The following is a 21,019-nucleotide window of genomic DNA, read 5'->3' on the forward strand; positions in this document are numbered from 1 at the left end:
CAAAGTAGCAGGATACAAGATTAATATTCAGAAATCAGTTGCATTCCTTTACACTAACAGTGAAATGTCAGAAAGGGAATGTAAAAAATAATAATAATAAATAACTTAAAATTACACCAAAAAAAAAAAACAAACCTAGGAGTAAACCCGACCGAGGAGGTGATTTATACACTGAGAACTATAAAACATTAATAAAGGAAATAAAAGAGGATTCAAAGAAATGGAAATATATCCCATGCTTTTGGATTGGAAGAATGAACATTGCTAAAATGGCAATACTACCCAAAGCAATTTACAGATTTAATGTGATCCCTATCAAATTACCCATGACATTTTTCACAGAACTAGAACAAATAACCCAAAAATGTGTATGGAACCATAAAAGACCCAGAATTGCTAGAGCAATCCTGAGGGGAAAAAAAAAAAAAAAAAGCAGGAGGCATAACTCTCCTAGACTTCAGACAATACTACAAAGCTACAGTAATCAAAACCATGTGGTATCACTACAAAAACAGGCATACAGATCAATGGAACAGAATAAAGAACCCAGAAATAAACCCACACACCTACGGCCAATTAATCTTCAACAAAGGAGGCAAGAATATAAAATGGGAAAAAGACAGTCTCTTCAGCAAGTGGTGTTGGGAAAGTTGAACAGCCACATGTAAATCCATGACATTCGAACACACCCTCACACCATACACAAAAATAAACTCAAAATGGCTTAAAGACTTAAACATAAGACAAGACACCATAAAACTCCTAGAAGAGAACACAGGCAAAACATTCTCTGACATAAATTGTACCAATGTTTCCTTAGGTCGGTCTCTCAAGGCCATAGAAATAAAAACAAAGTAAACAAATGGGACCTAATCAAACTTACAAGTTTTGTGCAGCAAAGAAAACCATTAAAAAAACCCGAAAAGGCAACCTACAGAATGGTAGAAAATATTTGCAAATGATGTGACCGACAAGAGCTTAATCTCCAAAATATACAAACAACTCATAAAACTCAACAACAAAAAAACAAATAACCCAATCCAAAAATGAGCAGAAGACCTTAACAAACATTTCTCCAAAGAAGACATATAGGTGGCCAGTAGGCACATGAAAAGATGCTCAACATCACTAATCATTAGAGAAATGCAAATCAGAACTACAATGCAGTACCACCTCGCACCAGTCAGAGTGGCCATCACTAAAAAGTCTACAAATAACAAATGCTGTAGACGATGTGGAGAAAAGGGAACCCTCCTACACTGTTGGTGAGAATGTAAGTTGGTCCAGCCACTATGGAAAACTGTATGAAGGTTCCTCAGAAAACTAAAAATAGAATTGCCATATGACCCAGCAATCCCACTCTTGGGAATATACCTGGACAAAACTATAATTCAAAAAGAAACATGCACCCCTATGTTCACAGCAGCACTGTTCACAATAGCCAAAACATGGAAACATGTTTAGGAAACAACCTAAATGTCCACTGACAGATAAATGGATAAAGATGTGGTACATATAAACAATGGAATACTACTCAGCCATAAAAAAGAATGAAAAAATGCCATTTGCAGCAACATGGATGCAACTAGGGCTTATTATACTAATTGAAGTAAGTCAGAAAAAGAAAGACAAATATCATATGATATCACTTATATGTGGAATCTAAAATGTGGCACAGATGAACCTATCTACAAAACAGAAACAGACTCACAGACACAGAGAACAGACTTGTGGTTGCCAGTGGGGAGGGAGAGGGATAGACTGGGAGTTTGGGGTTAGCAGATGTAAACTATTACATACAGGATGGATAAACAACAAGATCCTACTGTATAGCACAGGGAACTATACTGAATATCTTGTATTAGCCATAATAGAAAAGAATATAAAAAAAGAATGTATGTATGTGTATAACTGAGTCACTGCTGTACAGCAGGGAGGGGCACAACATTGTAAATCAACTATACTTCAATAAAAAAATTTTTTTTTAATCTAGACATTAAAAAAAAAAAATCAAAGCTCAGGTGCTGGGGCTCAGAACAAATGCAGACTCTGAGCGCATCCAGTGCACCGGGCACAGTTTTCTTTTTTGTTGGGCTTTTCTCCTAAAAAGTTTTTATCCTACAACGGAGAAAATGGAGGTCTGGAGCAAATGAGTGAATTGTCCTAGGTCACTAGTCCATTAAGAGCAGGTGGGATTTCAGTCTGGAGCAAGTGATTCCGAGGCCTGCAGCTGTGCTGGGCATCACACCACATCTAAAAAGCCAGTGGCCGCCAGGGACGATGTCTGTGTGAACACCAGCGATCCCCATACGTGGCAGGGTTTCTGTATGTCAATGACCTAATCTGATTTTTAAAGGGCTGTTTCTGAGTGAGTCATTCTCAATACTCTGCATATTTCCAAACTCCACAATAAAATACAGGGAGAATGTGGGTACAGAGATGATGAGTTCTTTAAATAAGCAAAGTGCTAGAAATAGCTTGGAAGTGGGGACTGAGCCTGAGAGAACAGAGTTGAGATTGATCTGGAAATTGCGGGGTAAAGAAAACACTTTGAGCGGTTCGTCAAACACTAGGCTCTTTTAGGATCAGCCATCTCTCCAGTGGGGAGAAGCTCCCAGAAAGCTGGGCTGAACATGAGTCTGGGCACAGGACAGCACTGGGCCGAGCCAAGGATGCTGGGGAGAGAAGTCAGCCACAGTGGTTCCAGGACTGCTTCCGGCCCTCGATCAGGGCACCGAGCAGCACTTAGCTGGCTGGAGTGACAACCTGCAAGAGAACCACGGAGGCTTTCAGGGCTCCTTGGGCTACTGGAGCCCTCGTGAAAGCCCCTCGGGGAGGGTGATGTCTTGGTAGAAGAGAGGGCCAGGCTGACAGGGGTGGCTACTTGGTTTGGGGCGCCCCAGGGTGAAAATGAGGAAAACAAGAACTTACAGAAGAAAAAACGTTCTAGTGTATCAGCTTCTAAGCCTTTTTGCCCAGGCATTTGTTGTTTTCCATTCTGCAAATAAAATATGACTACAACCCCCTTTTAAGAAACGGTCCTCCTTGATCAGCTACACTGGTGAGGGTCTCTTTCTTTCCCACTCCTCGCCCCAAAGGGCAAAGGTTTGTGGTTTGTGTTTAAAACACATGCCTGTTGGGAAGGGGCAGGCAAAGAAAGAAGAAGAGGGGCAAAACGTCCTTTTTCCTGACCAGAGTTCATCTTACTTGGCTCCAAGACCCCAGAACACCAGCAAAACTGGACCAGGACATGGTGAAGAGGGGCTCCTGGTCACTTTGAAAGACGCGCTGTTGTCCAGGTCACACAGAAGTGGCACCTGCACTGCAGCTCCCTCTGTGCTTTAGGAGAGGTTTCATTGCTTTGTGCTCGGTGACTCCACCCTCCCTGGGCCGCCCCCTTCCCTCCCAGACCAGGCTGAGGCCTGGTGTCTCTGCTTCCTCCCGGGAGGGCCCCTAAGCCCCAGGTCCCCTTCAGAGGCGCCTCCTGCTCACCGGTCCAAAGCCACAGCTACCTTCTTCCCTGAACCAGCTCCTCTCAGTAAAGGGCAAACCCACCAACGACCCAGCCTGAACCTGGACTCTTTTCTTCTCTAGTAAAAACGGAGTATTCTTACTCCCTGGGCTGTTGCTTTAGAACAAGGCCCGGCACATAGTAAGTGCTCAGTAAACGCAGGCTACTGGGCTCTGGCTCTGTTCTGCTTGGTCAGAGGCATCTAAGCTCCCCGGGGGGTCAGCAGCATTCCCACTGGATCCCCTCCGGGTGCTGGCCCCTCCCCGCCTTCCTCTGGTCACCAGGGACGTGGTGCCCATGGCTGGGACACGCGGGCCGTGTCTGCGTCCAGAAGTGAGCGTGACTCTGAAGCCCCATCCCGGCCCAGTGTCTGGCGTGGAATCTGAGCTGAGACACTCCCCACAGGGATGTACTGCAGCCACTGTGCTGTCCCTGGACCCCCCCAGAGCCTGTGCTTCTGGCGGGGTCTCTGACCTCACCTTCCCCCATGGCCCCGAGGCTATGCAAGGGGGCCCTCTGACACTGGAGCAGATCAGTGAGCAGGAGAAGACAGCCCTGGCTCGCGACCTGACAGGCCAGCAGGGGGACTGCGTCTGGAGCCTGTGATGAACGCTAGCAAGTTAGGAAGTTCCCATGCAATCTTCTGATTTCTGGAAAAAGTCCATTTTTCCAGGTGTGGACAAAGAGCTCTCGGGAACGCGGTCCCCTGCGCCGAGCTGGGCCCAGCAACAGGATGCTGCTCCACGTGAAGAGCAGCCCCCAGCTCGGACAGCAAGTCGGAGGGGGATTCAAGCCCGTGGCCTTATAGGAGATGGCTGAGACGGAAGAGTGAGGGGTACTCAGGAAGCCCTCTCCCCTCCTCACAGCGATGCTGACGGCGCTACCCTCTACGTCCCAGGCGCCCCGGTTGGAGCCCCAGGGCTATGCACTGAGCCAGGCCTGGGTGTCAGCCTCCCCATGTGGGGAACTAACTGGGTCTTAGCTGGCCACGTCCGTTCTAAAAACAGAAAGCCCACAACTGAGCCCAGTGCCTATTTTTACGTCCCACTCACTGGAGAGGAATGTGTAATATTTCAGTAAAGGAGGGTGCAGGCGGCCAAAACTAACTGTTTGGCTTGGCGGCCTCTGGCAGATCTAAACTGTTGAGATGAAGACTGCAGAAACATTGTCAGAAAATGTAATAGCTTACTGGAGCAAATCCTAATAAATTCACAAACCATTTAACATTTATCCTCCTCCACCTCCCCTGCCAAAGGAGGAAAAGGAAGAAGAGGGGAAGATACGAAAAACTTTTAGAATCTCAAAATTAGTAGGATGACAATCTGGTGGGGAAGAGAGCATGGCCTAGCCACTGAGACTGGGGTTGTCAGACCCTCCAGGACAGCGGGGTACAGGGGACAGGGTCTGGGGACCACCCGCCCCTAACCCCGAGGACCCAGGGGCTAGAGAACACTCCTGTATTTTCACCAGGGAGCCGGGCGGACAATGGACAGGGCCCAGCTGTTGGGCCCCACGGCAACGAGCCTGGGGAAAAGCCAACAGACACCCAACAGACGGTGGGTGTGAAGGAGCCTGCGGTTATAAGGGCCAAGGGAAGGACAGGAGCCTCTGCCCTCCAGGTGCTTGTCGTCTCACAGGGACAAGATGCACCAACAAAGAACACCACCGGTGACATTAACGTGTGTCCGTCTAGCGCAGAGCTTCTCAGGGGGGACACAGAAGGGGGACAGTTGCAGACGCTGCGGCAAGGGGTGAAGCACACGGCGCTGGGCTAGGACATCTAGCTCACACCCCTCACTCTGGGCCTCTGTTTCCTCATTTGTCAAAGCGTGCATTGTGGGGATTAGCTGAGGAAATGCCCCCAAGGTGCTCAGCACAGATCAGGGGCCTGTGGGAGCTGCCCGGCTGTCACAATAACTGGGAGAACCACAGGAACGGAATCTGCTCCGGGTGTGGGGGCAGGTGGGACCTGCACGGGTGGCTGGGGGCCAGGGGGCTGGGCAAGGCACCGAGGCAGGCGAGATCAGTGCCATGGGGCAGGGCTGTGGGGCTGGAGAAGAGACCGGCGGTAAGGACCCTTGGGGCCAGAGCAGCAGGCTGGGCCCCGGGCTGAGGAGCTGACAGGTCACTGCACCTACAAAAGCCAGGAAAGGTCCCGAGCAGGGGGCCACAGGCCTGCTCTGGATCTCAGGAAGGTGAGCTACAGACAGCACGGGGGAGGGGCAGGGGGAGGGGAGGGAGACTTCACTGCTGGCCAGAGCCGGGGGTCTCCGTGAGGGCCCCCAAGCAGGAGCGATGCTGTGATGGGAGCATGGCGTGGCTCCACGGCCCTGCGTTTCTCAGAAACTTTTGGCTGGCGGTGAGGGGGTACAGCCAGGCAGAGCCATACTTGCGAACCCAGGGAACTCTCCACGTACGGACATCCCAACGGAACGCCCTTCTGTCCTGCGTGGGCGAGAGATGCCTGTTAGCCACAGACAGACCCAAGCTCCAATCCCTCTTCATCGATTCAACCCGCCTGGCCGTTACCGCCGCCCCTAAGCACCGGCATCCGGCCCGCAGCGGAGGCAGCGACGCTGACCTCCTGGGTGAGAGAATTTGACGTGCTGCAGATCCCTATGGTATGGACCTCAGCCCGCGGAGACGCTCTGGCTCCCAGGCTTACTTGTCCTCCTGAGGAGCGGCTGAGAGGCCTCCCTACTCCAGGAGTGGTCTGCGTTGACCCTCGGAGATCAAGGAGCTGATCCCCACCCAGCTGACTTACGATCCCCAAATAGGCAGCCGAACCTCAGGTGAAGGACTCGGGTAGACAGGGAAAATCCAGACCGCCTTGGGGGAGGCGAGCACGGTGGGCGTGGCGTCCCCAGAGTCCAGCCACTCGGCGCTAGGGCCTGACCTGCCTCTGCAGGAGTCTCCTGTAAACCCCCCGGCCCAGAGGGGTGGCAGCGCAAAGCATCCTCTCCTCCCGACTCCCCTCTCTGGAGCATTCCAAGTGCTGAGTGTTTTCCTTGTGGAACCTCAGGACAGGAGAAGGGAATCCGCCGTGGGGCCCTGTAGGCGCCCTTGCCCCTAGCACACCTGCCAAGCTGACGGATGAGGGGAAAGATGATGACCAAGCGCCCGGCCGGGACGGGCACTTCTGCCTCGGAGCCTCCCTTCCGTGGGGAAGAGGTCGGAGCGACAGAGGCATCAGGCCTGGCGCGGCCTCGGCAGGAGGCGACCCAGGAGGGGAGGGCAGGCTGGACGACCGAGCAGGATCCGAGGAAACGGGCAGTGCTTGCCCGGCATCGAGGCCTCTCCTGGTCAGAGCTGCCTTTCAGGGACGGACAGCACCAGCTCGTCCACGCTCTGCAGGTCTCTGCAGGGGTCCTCGGCCACGGGCTGGCCCAAAAGAAGGAGCCCAGACAGAGGTGCAAAAATTGGGAAGAAATCTCAAATCCCTGAGATTCTCGGCTCTGTGCCCAACAATCATCACCTTGGGTCAGGTTGACCCTGGCCTCAGCTGATCGACTGGTGGCTGAGAAGTCAGAGCTGAGAAAGAGCTAGGCACTTAGTTGGCTATCATTAAATGTCTGCAGAAGTGGGGACCTCCCTGCTGGTCCAGTGGTTAAGACTCCACGCTTCCAGTGCAGGGGTCGCGGGTTCGATCTCTGGTCAGGGAACTAAGATCCCACATGCCGTGCAGCACGGCCAAAAAAAAAGGAAGAAAAAAGAAAGTCTGAAGTGAATAGCTGCAGAAGGCACGAGACCGTATCTACCAACATGTATGTAAATATGTGTTATGTGAATGAAGGAAAATGATCGTGTGGCTAAAGCGGTCCTCCTGTGTGAGTTCTGCGGCGCGGTCACCCCCACACTGGGATCTTGGCCGAGAGCAAGTGTTTACTCACCTCTGAGCCTTAAGCATAATGTCTGTCCCAGAGTGGAAGGATAATCAACGTCCGCCAGATTTTTGAAAAAAATCAGTGAATGATGTCATAGAGACAGGAAGTAGAAGGGTGGTTGCCAGGGGCTGGGGGAGGGGGAAAGGGGGTTTTCGGCTTAAAAGGAACAGAGTTGCAGTTTGGGAAGATGATACAGTTCTGGAGATGATGGTGGCTACAGCTGCACAGCAGTGGGAATGCACTTAAGGCCACCGAACTGCAAATGGCTAAGACGGTACATTTTATGGGATGTGTATTTTACCACAATTTAAGATTCAAAACAAACCATCAGTGGATGATAGACAATCAAATGAAACGACCCGCTGTCAGGGTTGTCAGAGCGTGGAGTCTTTGATTCGAAATGGCACACATTCTCTGCAACGGTCCGTCAGCAGCTGCAATCCATGTCCTCACACCCCAAATCCGGGCTGGACTGTGCCTCGATTTGACCAGCAGAACAAAGCAGAGGGGATACTTTGGTGCCCAAGCCTCAGCCTCGGAAGACCCTGTCAGCTTCCGCTCTCACCCGAGGGAACTCTTCCACCAACACGTAGCTCCACTGGACACACGTGGCCCCAACCGGACACGGAAGAGAGGGTACCCTAGAGCAACCAGCTCCCATCGGCCGTCAGATGACACGTGAGCGGTGCCTGGCGAGGCCCACAGAAGAACAGCCCGGCTGAGCCCTGCCCAGACCACTGGCCCCCAGAATCAGGAGAAAAGAAATGGCTGCTTCAAGCCGCGAAGGAGTGAGGTGCCGGCCATGCATCAAAGACGTCAAATGACAAAGAGTCTCCAGCCTTGCAGTTGGAGGTCAGGGCCACCCTGCCCTGGCTAACCCACCTCCTGCATGCAGCTCTCCAAAGAAGTTCTCATCCGTCTTTCAGTCCTAAGGAAGAGCGTGACAATGCAGAGAGGTGGGCACTCGCGCTTCAGCTGGGGAGAGGCGAGTGGGGGAACTCCGACTCTTGATGACAGAGCAGGGGTGAGGCCCTTTGCTCTCTGGAACGCTCTCTATTTTGCCTCTACAAAGTTCTGACTTCAAATCACGTAAGTGTGATTTTGAGAGCTCAAATCGAAAGGTGAGGACACAGCCCACCTGTTCATGAAATAAGTTGGTTCTCTCATTGAAAGGGAACGTGAAATGAATTGGGAGATTAGGTTTGACATAAATACACCACCATGTGTCAAACAGATGGCTAGTGGGAACCTGCTGTATAGCACGGGAAGCTCAGCTCATGCTCTGTGATGACCTAGATGGGTGGGATGGGGGGAGGGGCGTGGTGGGAGGGAGGTCCAAGAGGGAGGGGATACAGGTATACATATAGCTGGTTCACTTCACTGTACAGCAGAAACTAACACAACATTGTAAAGTAACTATACTCCAACGGAAAAAAAAATGAAACTGAGAACTCTCAGCCACAAGACTATACCTTTCACTAAAAAAAACAAAAAAACAAAAGAACAAGTTAATTAAAATGTGAGCAACACATATTGACTTAAGTTTATCAAGCCTTCTCAATTTATGCAGGTTCCTAAGAGACCTGGATGGTATCTGTGGACAATTAACACCAGCACGAGTGTGACCCGTGCTGGACTGTGTCAGCACACCTTGTTCTAGAGACCTTTTCCCAGCACCTGTTCCCACACTGAGCCTCATTCTCAGCAGCCGCCCCAGGTGCTGCCCCATCCTTGCCCCAGAATGTCATCTGCATCAAGGTAATAATAGATGAAACATCCCATCCCACGAACGGCTGACTCAGGAACATTTAACAAGGTAAATTCTTACGAGAGCAGATATCCTCGTGGGGGGCATGATGGACTTAGGGCTCGGGGCATTTTAACTAATTTGACTTCTCTGTCTTCATCACTGAGACATCATCAAACACAGGGCCCAGTCCAGTAACATCTGTGCTGCCTTCTGGGCCACTGTCCCCGAGGCTGTCCACTCCCCACTGCAGACTACCCATCTGCCTAGGATTACAGTAAGGCCCCTACATACGAATGAGTTGTATGTAGGTACCCAACTAACACAATGGGCTATCTAGTACTGTACTGTAACAGGTTTAAAATACCTTTCACACAAATAACACATAAAAAACAAACAAAAAATAAAACATTTTTTATCTTACAGTACAGTCCCTTGAAAAGGACAGTAGTCCAGGACAACAGCTGGCATCCAGGGGCTGGCATCGAGTGAACAGGCAAGAAGAGTTACTGGCTGGAGGGGGGAGAGGAGGTGGGAGACGGTAGAGCTGAAGGATCGTCAGCAGTAAGAGATGGAGGGCAAGCTGCAATTTCATGCACGCCTGACATTGGTAGAACGCACGTTCCCGTCTTTGAAACTTTGTAACTTGAAGGTTCGTGTGTAGGGGACTTAACTGTAGTGCTTGTCAGTTACCCATCTGGGGAACCCATATAAAAGGAATATTGATGGCCCTGGCTGAACGTCAATGTGGCGAGGTCCTTTCTACCCACCTCCAACTCCCTTTGCCCTGTCACTGCACAAGGGATTTATGGGTGGGTCTTGGAGCTCGGAAGCTGCAATCCCAGGCTGCCCCTCACCCTCCCTGGCTGCCTCCCAGCCATCCTCGCTGGTTCAGCCACCCCTTAACCAGTGTCCAGATCCTGAAGGAGACTCCAATTCCAGGCACAACGTCGTCACTCACCCTGACCTCTGCGCAGACCTAGGTTATTAATCTGCCACGGAAATAAAAAAAAAAAAATCACGCACGCAGGATGCAGGTATTTGCATCTTTATTTTTGGGATGTTTAGGACCTGACGTACTGGACCCCCAAAGGCAGGAGTCTGTGCTTGCGGGAGGAGCATGGTTATCTGCATTAATGCCACGTATTCGCAAAAGCCACCTCTCAACTCTCACGTAAGGGTCCCCTCAACTTTCACAGGCTTCCTCATCCTAGGGCAGCTCGCGTCACTTGGGGCAATCAATCAGCTAACCAACCGCGCCGCCTGTGGGCAACACCATGGCTGTCCTGATCCATCTGAGCCCTCGTCATATCCTTCATTTTAAGACACAGACGCCCACCTGAGGGCCTCTCAGGTGGCTTGCAGACCCCCCCACCACTGCCGCATCCCGCTCTGACCCACCCTCCCTACGGCCCCCTGGACGCCGTTTCTACCGGGATGAGCAACTGTAGGGGCAAGTGAAAAACCAAGAAACGAGCCCCTTCAAGTGTCAGGGCTTGAAAGCCCTGATCCAACCTCAAGCCTAAGCCCTATTGCAGGTACATAGCCGTCCTGGTCACCCCCATTAGGGAAAGGACGCTCCAACACACAGCAGAGAATGTTCTAGAATTCAGAGAATCCTGGTCTTTTTCCTTCTTTTCCTCGGGTTTGAGACACCTGCCTTTTGGTCATTTTGCGCTACTTATTAATGCACTTGTACTGGGACAACTAGGGAGAATGGGGAAACGGATAAACCCCGTTAAGCTTGATACTCTTAAGCAACTTTGGCAACAATGACACTAACAGCAATAAACGAATGACTGGGGACCAGCATCAGGGACCCAGGCTGGGTTGCACATCTGTATCCACTGGCTATTCCAGCTTCAAAGGGTACAAAGGGCACTCTTCCCCTCCTCCCTTCCTCCCTCAGGACTCTGCCTTTGAGGTGACTCTTGCAGGCAGTTCTGATGCATCTGCTGCCTTGTCTCCACACCCACCCACCTTCCTATCTCGGCTGCCCTTCGGATTTCACTTTAATAAAAGCAGCTCTTAACCACCCCGCCCCCCACCCCCCCCACCCCCCCCGCCAAGAAAAGCTTCCCTCAAAGCTTTGCGTTATGGAGCCCCCAACAAGGCACTGAGTGCTGGTGGGCAGAAGTGTGAGCCGAGAAAGCCCCCCGAGGGGCTGCCCCTGCTTTCCCAGGACAGGGGCGCCGACCGTGCCCAGCGCGCTGACCGCCACGCTTCCATCCCTCACCAAGCCCAACGTGGTGTAGGCCCCGCCCCTCCGCCTCTCCTCTCCCACCGGCAGGGGGCGCATCACCCGCAGCCCGCGGCCTTCTGAGCCCACCAAGGCTGAACGGAAAATACCTAAGGCCGCCACGCTTTTTAAGAACACAAACAAATCTAAATTTAACCCAACTTACCCTCGTTTCCCAGGAGAAAGGGGCAGAGTGCTCATCTTGCCAAGTTATGTCCTGAAATAAAAATTCAAGAATAAATCTGAAATCCAAACCCAAAGGGACCCCGCGCAGACAACCACCCAAGGCCATGGGGTAACCAAACTTCAGCAAGAAGAATCCCAAGTCCTGGCTCAAAACAAGCCTGAAGTTGTCGCGCTCTGCAGAGAATGTGCTGACCTTCTTGGTCTGGCTCCCCCCTCACCTTGCTGGCCGCGGCTGCCAGGCACGCCCGTCCCCTGCCAAACAGACATTCGATGAATGCCTGGGAGCCCCAGGACGGACTCGATGACAGGGAGGCCGAGGAGAAAGGAAACAGGGCTTCCGGGCTCAGGTCTCGGCCCTGCCAGCGACTAGCCACACGGCCAGGGGAAGATGACTTAGCCTTTTGAGCCTCAGTTTCCTCATTTGTAAAAGGAGAACTGCGCTTCCCCTGAGGGGTTGTTGTGAGGATAAAATGAGGTAACAGAGGAAAAGGAGGTCGGGAGATTATCTGCCAGTCAACACCTGTACTGTCTGAGCATCCTCCCCGCATCCTCCTAAGTGCCTGCCAGAGATCTGAAAGGCAGTAATCGGCCTATCAATGAAGAAAATGCCAACTGAATGCAACTGCCTAATTATAGTGAAAACTCTGAAATCCTTCTGACCCTCACAAGCGGAACAGGAGAGAAGGAGCCCTTCAAAACAGTCACTGAGAATCTGACCTTGGATCCACTGACCTGAACAAAGGTTTGTAAGATCGCCTTTCCTAGGCCACCCCTCCAACTCTCCAGCTGTATTCCTATACTAGCAAATGTCTCATGTGTGCCCAGCTTCTGCTGGGGAATCATATTTTCTGAACCAAAAACTGGGACATCCTGGGTGATACAGACTGAAAATGGGATAAAATATTTTGAATTGAGACTGTCCTTGCATAAAGCACCGCAGGTACGTGATGTCTTCGCGCCCAGAGTCACTCCCTAGCCCCAGAGCTAGGTTACCTGGCTCCCCTCCCCCTCCTCCAGGAGGGGGACCAGTTCTGCAGAGGGTCCACTTCCTTCAGTACCGACTCCATCCCCAGCCTTGGCCTCTAAGCTATGTCTCCTATCACTCCTGGCTGTCAGGCAAAACTTTAAAAATGAGAGGGAACGTGGGCCACTACGATCCCATTGGGAATCTCAGTTAAGTCCAAGTGTACTCCTCAACTTACAAACTGTGCCCCTCCAAAAGTAAAAATGTGAGTTAACAAGTCTCGGCTGAGGGGGCTCCTGCATCCAGGTCTCTATGTGTGTGGTCAGGGCGTGGGAGAAGAGCGCACTTGAGCTCAATGACCTGAAAGTCCTTAAAATTCTGTGATCTCAGGACCCTCTAAGTTCCTCTCAGAAGCAATAAAACAAGAAGGACTTTGTTTTCACATGGGAAAAATAAAGGAGGCTGATGGAATGTATGTTCCCTTTGTTCTAGATTTGGACCTGTGGAAAAGGGCAAAGGGAAACCAACTGGTAAATGTGCTCCCTCTGTGGGGAGGTGGTGGGGGAGACAAGCCCAGTGGCCACCTCAGGGGACAGAGGAGGCGTGTGGAGATTCAGTGGGCAGGCAGAGGCAGAGAAGGGAGCAGGACCACTGGCCAAAAGCAGGACACACCAGAGCTGGACACCCCTTCTCATGTGATATGATCGATCCTCTGAATGTTAATTATGCTGCTTGAGTCCCTTTGAAATCTGCAAAGAACACAGTAAGAAGGTTTTTGGCTTTGGAAGATGAATGAGTGCAAGACTCTGAGGAACAAAGATGTAGCCTGGAGCTTGGTGAGCCAGCAGGTTCCAGTGGTTGCAGCCCAGACAGGCTGAAATTCCGAGGGGGCTGCAGACAGAGGGGTGCACTGTGATTTCTCCCCAACTTGGTGTCAAGTCAATAATCTTTTGTTTGCTCCAGCAAGAAACAGAGTCAAGGGGCAAATTCCTTAGATTTCTGCAATTCTGAGCTCATAAAAAAAAATAATAAAGCACTTAACAAAAATAAACATGCCAAACAAAAATGTGATTGAAGCTCTGATGTCAGCCACTGGCTGCACACTCCAGCCACAAAGAGCGTTGGGGGCAAGCACAGGCTTTCCAGGCAGTTGTATGCAAAACGGCATCAGGATTGCAAAGTTCTAGAAATGGATAGTGGTGATGGCTGTACAACACTGTGAATGTACTAACTGTACACCTAAAAATGGTTAGCACGGTCAATTTTATGTTATGAATACTGTACCACAATAAAAAAAATCTGAAAAGGCTATATATATTATATGATTCCAACTATATGACATCCTGGAACAGGTAAAACTATGGAGACAATAAAAAGATCAGTGGTTACGAGGGTTGAACAGAAGAAGGGCTGACTAGGCAGAGCACAGAGGATTTTCAGGACAGTGAAATACTCTGTACCACACGGTAATGATGGATGCTTTTCTCAAAACCCATAGAATGTACCACGGCAAGAGTAAACCCCAGTGGAAACTATGGATGTTGGGCAACACTGCTGTGTAGGTTCATCCATTGTAACAAATCTTGCACTCTGGTGGGCGTGTTGGTAGTAGCAGAGGGTGCACATGTGTGACAGTAGGCGGTAGGTCAGAAATCTGTACTTTCTACTCACTTTTGCTGGGAACCTAAGACTGCTCCAAAAATTAAAATCTATTCTTCAAAAAAGTGTCCCCTCCCCCCCCAAAAAAACCTGACAAAGGTAACAAATGCTGGAAACATCATTTCCTAATTACTTTAGTCCCTTTTGCTATTATCTGTGCTCTTGAGGTTACTTACATCTGTTGCCCCTGCAAGATGGAAAGTGCATCTATAACACCACACAACGGGGTCACTGCACCTCCCTGACCGGCTCTGATGCAGTGAGCTACCTGGGGGCTTGGACAGCCCCTGGGGGAGCATCTCCATGGCAACCAGCAGGTGCTCCACATCAGGGCTGCTCCCCTCACTGCCCTGGAGCCAGATGTTAAACATTTCCGAACACACCACAAGCTGCAACCAATATCAAACACACTGAAATTCACTACATTCTACACTAAATGTAACGGCTACTCTTAAATTTTTAAAGGATTTTGGTAATTTTGCTTTGGAAATTATTTGGTGACAAGTAACTCCTCTATAATTGGTTGATTCCTCTGTAAAAGTCAGGACTGTTCCAAAATTATTCTAAAATGAAAAATTCTGGACTTAGAATTCATTTCAAACGTGAAATGTTATAAATATTAGCCTCTCCTCTTCATGAAGTTGGAGACTAATGGGCCATTTATTCTTTTATAACCTTCTTTTCCAATTTTGGGGCCGGTGAATTTCATCGTGTCTCAGGCGTGTGAAGTGGACAGCACCTGTAAGTGGCGCTGTCCACAGCGGGTGTCCCTTAGTGCGGCCATAGGTCAGCCTGAGCAAGTGGGGCAAGGAGCACGGGCGTCACAGAGCAGCTCTGAGCTCCTCCTACACAAAGCCAGGCCGCTAGCAGCCCGCAGACGGGGAGCGGCACCTTTCCTGCAACAGTCAAAAGAACTGCTTCTGAGACCCCTGCAGCGCTCTGAAAGTCTCGCTTCCACTCTGGGCCTCTCTGAGGGACAGGCTGGGGACCATTCCGCAAACTGAACAAACTGCACCTTCCTGCAGATGCCCTCTCTCTGGCATACCTGTCCCAGGTAGCCAGAGGGGATGACCACCTCCTGGGTCCTTACTGGTCTTGGGTCCACACTGCCGCCCTTCACAGGCACCAGACTCAATACTCTCTGGAGAGCACCCCTAGCCTAGAGGTTCTAGGTCTGGCTGTAAATCAGAATCACCTAGGGACTTCCCGGGTGGCGCAGTGGTTAAGAAGTCGCCTGACAATGCAGGGGACGTGGGTTCGAGCCCTGGTCCGGGAAGATCCCACATGCTGTGGAGCAACTAAGCCCATGTGCCACAACTACTCAGCCTGCACTCTAGAGCCCGCGAGCCACAACTACTGAGTCCGTGTGCCACAACTACCGAGGCCCGCATGCCTAGAGCCCGTGCTCCGCAACAAGAGGAAACCACCACAGGGAGAAGCCCGTGCACCGCAACGAAGAGTAGCCCCCGCTCACTGCAACCAGAGAAAGCCTGTGCACAGCAAAGAAGATCCAACGCAGCCAAAAATAAATAAATTAATTTAAAAAAAAAGATTCCACCAAATGAATTAACAAGTTCATTTAGAAGGACAAGACTCCCACATTTAAAAAAAAAAAAAAAAAAGAATCATCTAGAGTGCTGTTTTAATAGGCAGAATCTGTGGGTCCCACCTGACTTAGTTTTAGAAAACCAACAACTCCCTAGGTAATTCTAATGCAGCTGTTCCCCTTGGGCAGCTTACCTACTTCAGTCCTCCACAGGACACCTGACTGCCTCTTCACACTGGGGACACTTGGCCACACAGGCTGCAGTTGCTGACCTCCCAGGCTCAGGGATCCACCTCTGTCTTCCCAGGCCACCCCACCTGCCAAGGTGGCCTCAATGAATACTGCTACGTGACTCTCATCATCCTCAAATAAGGACTTCTACTAAACCAACCTGGGTTCAGGCTTCCGTCACAAGGAGCCCAAGGTTTTCTGGGCTGGCTCTCACCCACCCAACTTTGGAGCAGGCAGAATCACGTCTGCGCATCAGTATAATCAACCAAGGCACACAAACGGTCTCCTAATACACAGCAAGGGCCCAGCAAATCACGTTTAAAGGCCGTTTTCATTTCATTCTTCCCAGAGTTCAAAGATTACATAAAACTACTGCAACAGCATTTCTAATCATGCCCTTAGTATGTAACCATAAACAATAAACACTCTTAGGTGGTAGTCAGAATATGGTGCACTGTTTGTTAAATTTCTCCTGCCACCTAGAGGGCTGAGTCTCTAAAAAGTTAGACTCCCAACCATTAAGCTCCCCAGAAATATATCTGATTTTTCTTGAGTGATTCAGAAACAGTGCTCACTGGAACCATATATTGTCACTGTCCTCCTGAAGTCCATAAATGAGGGGAGTTTCTGGGTGATAGACAGTGGCATCTTGGCTTAAAAGTAAGAAATGTACTGGGCATATACCCAGAGAAAGCCATAACTCAAAAAGACACATGCACCCCAAGGTTCATTGCAGCACTATTTACAATAGCCAGGTCATGGAAGCAACCTAAATGTCCATTGACAGACGAATGGATAAAGAAGATGTGGTACATATATACAATGGAATATTACTCAGCCATAAAAAGGAACGAAATTGGGTCCTTTGTAGAGACATGGATGGACCTAGAGACTGTCATACAGAGTGAAGTAAGTCAGAAAGAGAAAAACAAATATCATATATTAACGCATATATGTGGAATCTAGAAAAATGGTATAGATGAACCGGTTTGCAAGGCAGAAATAGACACAGATGTAGAGGACAAACGTATGGACACGAAGCAGGAAAAGGAGCGGGGGGCGGGCGGGGTAGGGGGAGGATGAACTGGGAGATGGGGATGGACATGTATACACTAATTTGTATAAAACAGATAACTAATAAGAACCTGCTGTGTAAAAAATAAAATAAAATAAAATTCAAAAAAAGAAAGTAAGAAATGTAAACTCTGAAATACTCTAAGCTAGAGAAATGAAGCTCAGACGGCAGGGCCTGTGGGAGCAGGACAGACGCTACCCTGTGTTGCTGACTGTCTCATCGCTCCAGTGATGTGGGCTGGCCGGGGCCTCCTGGCACATCCTGCATGGAGCCCCTTCTGCCTGGTGATCTGGTTAGTGTCGGTCCGTACCTCAAATTCACAGGAGCATATAAAAAACAGAAGGGAGGCAATCATGCGCCTTGGTAGTTTGCCAAATGAGTTGAAAACTCAGGTCCACACAAAAACCTACACATGGATGCTTACAGCACCTTCAGTCATAAATGCCAAAACTTAGAAGCAACCAAGATGTCCTTCGGTAGGCGAATGGCTATGAATGGCTAAGTAAACTGTGGTCCATCCAGGCAGTGGAATACTATTCAACACTAGGAAGAATGAGCTGTCGAGCCATGAAAAGACACCGAGGAACCTTCAGTGCATATTGCTAAGTGACAGAAGCCAATCTGAAAAGGCTCCACGATTCAACTATATGACGTATGGAAAAGGCAAAACTGTGGAGACAGTAAAAAGATAAGTAGTTGTAGGGGCTGGACGGGAGAGAGGGATGAGCAGGAGGTGCGCAGAGGATTTTTAGGACAGTGAAAGTACTCCGCACAGTACTGTAACGACAGAATTGTGTCCTCAGATGTTTGTCCAAACCACTGAATGTCCAACATCAAGAGTGAAGTGTAGGGGTTTCCCTGGTGGCGCAGTGGTTGAGAGTCCACCTGCCGATGCAGGGGACACAGGTTCGTGCCCCGGGCTGGGAAGATTCCACATGCCGCGGAGCGGCTGGGCCCGTGAGCCATGGCCGCTGAGCCTGCGCATCCGGAGCCTGTGCTCCGCAACAGGAGAGGCCACAACAGTGAGAGGCCCATGTACCGCAAAAATAAATAAATAATAAATAAATAAATAAATAAAGCCTACTTTAAAAAAGGGAGAAGTGAGGAAGAAGAATATGCTCTTTTTTTTTTTTTTTTTTTTACCAAGTGGTTATTCTTAGGGACTATTGTTTATATGTTTATGGAATCGATGTTATCCCCTTTGACTTGTAGTATATTTAATTCTACTGAGATCAGAGGGTTGCCATCACCAGAAGTACAAAAGGGCAGTTCCAACAACAGAAAAGCAGTTATGATTTAACTCCTGGGCAGGTTCCACCATGAATACAAATACAGAAACTCAGGCCTCCTCAGACCTCAGCAGAAACATGCCAAGGTAGTGATGGGAGGATGGGTGGGGCACAGGTCTAAGGAAATGAAGAGGAGAACGAGGCAGAAGTTTAACAGACAGGTCTGGCCTTGATTTCTTTTTCTGAGAAATGGGTACTTTCTCTGGTACTAAGGAAATCTCTCATTTTAGAGTGTAAAGGTAACTCCCGTCAATTATAAGATGACTCCAGACCTGCCAACAGGCTTCCCAGCTCTGCCCCCTCCCTCCCTGCAAGACAAGGAGCGAGTCGTTTCTTTGCAAAACCTGTTCCCTGGTAGCCACTGGGCCACACCCACAGGGGCCAGGGGGAGCCTGTGTTGCTGCCTCAGCTCCCAAGGCCACCTGTTCAATACACCTCCCCCACCCGAGGAGCCCCAGCTATGCAGAGTCCCAGGCAGGGACACGAAAAGCCAGGTCCACCCTGTCACCTTTTCTAAAACATGCATGCATCTGCCAGACAGAAGGTGGGAATCATAATTACACATTCTGCCTTCCTTAAAAAACAAGTCCAAATGCTGAGAAAGGAACTCTCAAATTTCTCATTTTTTGTGCCAAAGGCTGAAAAATAGAAGCCAAGCTGCTGAAGTGAATGGGGAAGAGGTGACCTCACATGTCACAGGTCCTGCATCAGGAAGACACATATCCAACCAAACTCAAATCTAATGAAGACTGAATAAGTGAGAAAAGTTCTGGAAGGACACTACCAATTTCTGCTTCATAATGCTGCTTCTTTCTGCATTGCTTGAAACTTTTAACAGTAACATACAGGGTCGTTATTTTAGAAATTGTATACCCATTTAATTAGTTTACTTTCAAACACAAACAGCTGACCAGCCTGGACCCTAAGGGGCAAGGGCAAGGTGGCCCTTGGCAGGCAGCCCCAAGGGCATGGACTGGATGACAGCGGCTTAGCAAGGTCTGCTGCACTGGGGGATTCCATACTGACCCCCAGCCTCCTGAGCACTTCAGGGAAAGGTGCTTCGTCAGCCAGCTGGGAGCAGAAGCCGGATGGGCAATGGGCATGGGAGAAGCCACGGGGCCTTCAGAGGCCTGCAGAAGGTATCCAGGGGTCAGGGAGGCCAAGACTCAGACCCAGAAAAGGAGGTGAAGGCCAGGTGGAGTAAAAGAGCAGGCAGCAAGCCTCCAGTTTCCTGCAGGAGGGGGAGGGATGCAGGTGCTAGAGAACACCTCCTTCTGAGAGCAGCGGGTCATGCTAAGCTGCGGAACAGGGGACAGAACTACCTCGCTCCAGGGCTTAAAACCGGTGCTCTACAGCACGCGAAATCCAGATCAGGGTCCCCAGGGCTGGCATATGGAAACACCTTTCCTGCCCAGCCCCACCCACTTTACAGAGAAATGAAACAGGCAAGCAGGCCCCTGAGAAGCCAATACGCCGGCTGCCCAAACTTCTGAGTTCACTTGCTTATGGCCTTTTGGGAGCCAAGAATGTGGCACAGAGCTCGGAACCCTGTGACTCTCACTGACGTGCTCAGATCAGTGGAAGAGTCTGGAAGTGGGGGCAAGGGGCAGAGAGCGACGCGTGCCTGCAAAGTCAGGGTTTTCGTTTTTCGGGTTTTTTTGTTTCTCCGTTTTTGGTGTGGTTTTTTTGCTATTTGATAACAGGAAGCGGCAGAAGCAGACTGGGGTGATGGCTAAATCCCTCTAAAATGAAAACTCTTCATCTCCCAAAGCAAGCCATTCCCAAAACTTTTACTGCTGGAAGAAGAACGCCGTAATTGAGAAGCACAGGGAAAGTCAGACTGCTCAGAGCATCCATTCTCAGACATGCTTCAATGTTCAGACCAAGTAGTTGACCCAAAGGGCAAGCCTCAATGTCCATGTCTGTTCTAAGCAAGGCCTATGAACCCGAGAGAAGTCCAAGGAGCTGCTCCCTGGTGGAGGGAGAACCCCGCCCTAAGAGGGCAGCCAGGCTACGGCAGGACCAGAACCAGGTATGGGGACGCCAGTGCTCCTCTTCTGTTGCTGAGAGATAAGTGTTCCACCGGCAGCAGCTCTAGATTCTCTGCACAGGAGGGGCTTGCGGAGATGACCAGGGGGCAGGAGGGGCTGGAGGCCCTGCACTGAAGCTGTACTGAGATCATATGTTCACGTGGACGGATTTCTAGAAAAGCTGGTGAAGATCAGGGGAAGACTAAGCGTCCCTAAAGCATGAATGGCTCTAGTGTCTAATACACTGGGCTTTGGGAAATAGGCACTCAATTGACTGCCAAGGTGGTAAGAACCAAGAAACCGACAGGACCCTTCACGGCCTCAACGTGCAAAGGCAGCCAGCCTCCCTCTCCTCGGCAGGCACGTCCTCCAAGCAAGGGTGGATCTGGGCCTGGACGCTGGTCTCCTCACTTTACAGAGAGCAAAGGTAAAAACGAACACGCGGATGGCACGCTGCCACACCTGTCCTACACAGAGCAGCCCCGGCTGGGCAACTTGGACGTGTGAGCTGAGCCCTGAGCGCAAGCAAGCTTCCACTTGTTTGTTCCCTCAACGCCTAACAATGACTGGATGGCAGTCCCATTTGAAGGCCATATGGGCATGATGTGACGTCAAATGCTTCTGTGTGGGACCCAGAAACGTTACTGGCGATGAGGGA

At 50.2% G+C, this 21,019-nt stretch overlaps 1 protein-coding gene across 1 annotated transcript in view; it reads right to left on the minus strand.

Moving 5' to 3' along the window:
• The window catches only part of LOC308616212 (uncharacterized protein C1orf198 homolog), a 33,904-nt gene that overhangs the window by 9,615 nt on the left and 3,270 nt on the right, over positions 1-21,019 (minus strand). The window contains exon 2 of the mRNA XM_081232387.1: positions 11,548-11,598. Coding sequence (XP_081088513.1) covers positions 11,548-11,598 — 51 coding nt within the window. The remainder of the gene's footprint in view (positions 1-11,547; positions 11,599-21,019) is intronic.

This window comes from Mesoplodon bidens, assembly GCF_964165515.1.
Source record: "Mesoplodon bidens genome assembly, chromosome: 1".
In the NCBI taxonomy this organism is placed as follows: domain Eukaryota; kingdom Metazoa; phylum Chordata; class Mammalia; order Artiodactyla; family Ziphiidae; genus Mesoplodon; species Mesoplodon bidens.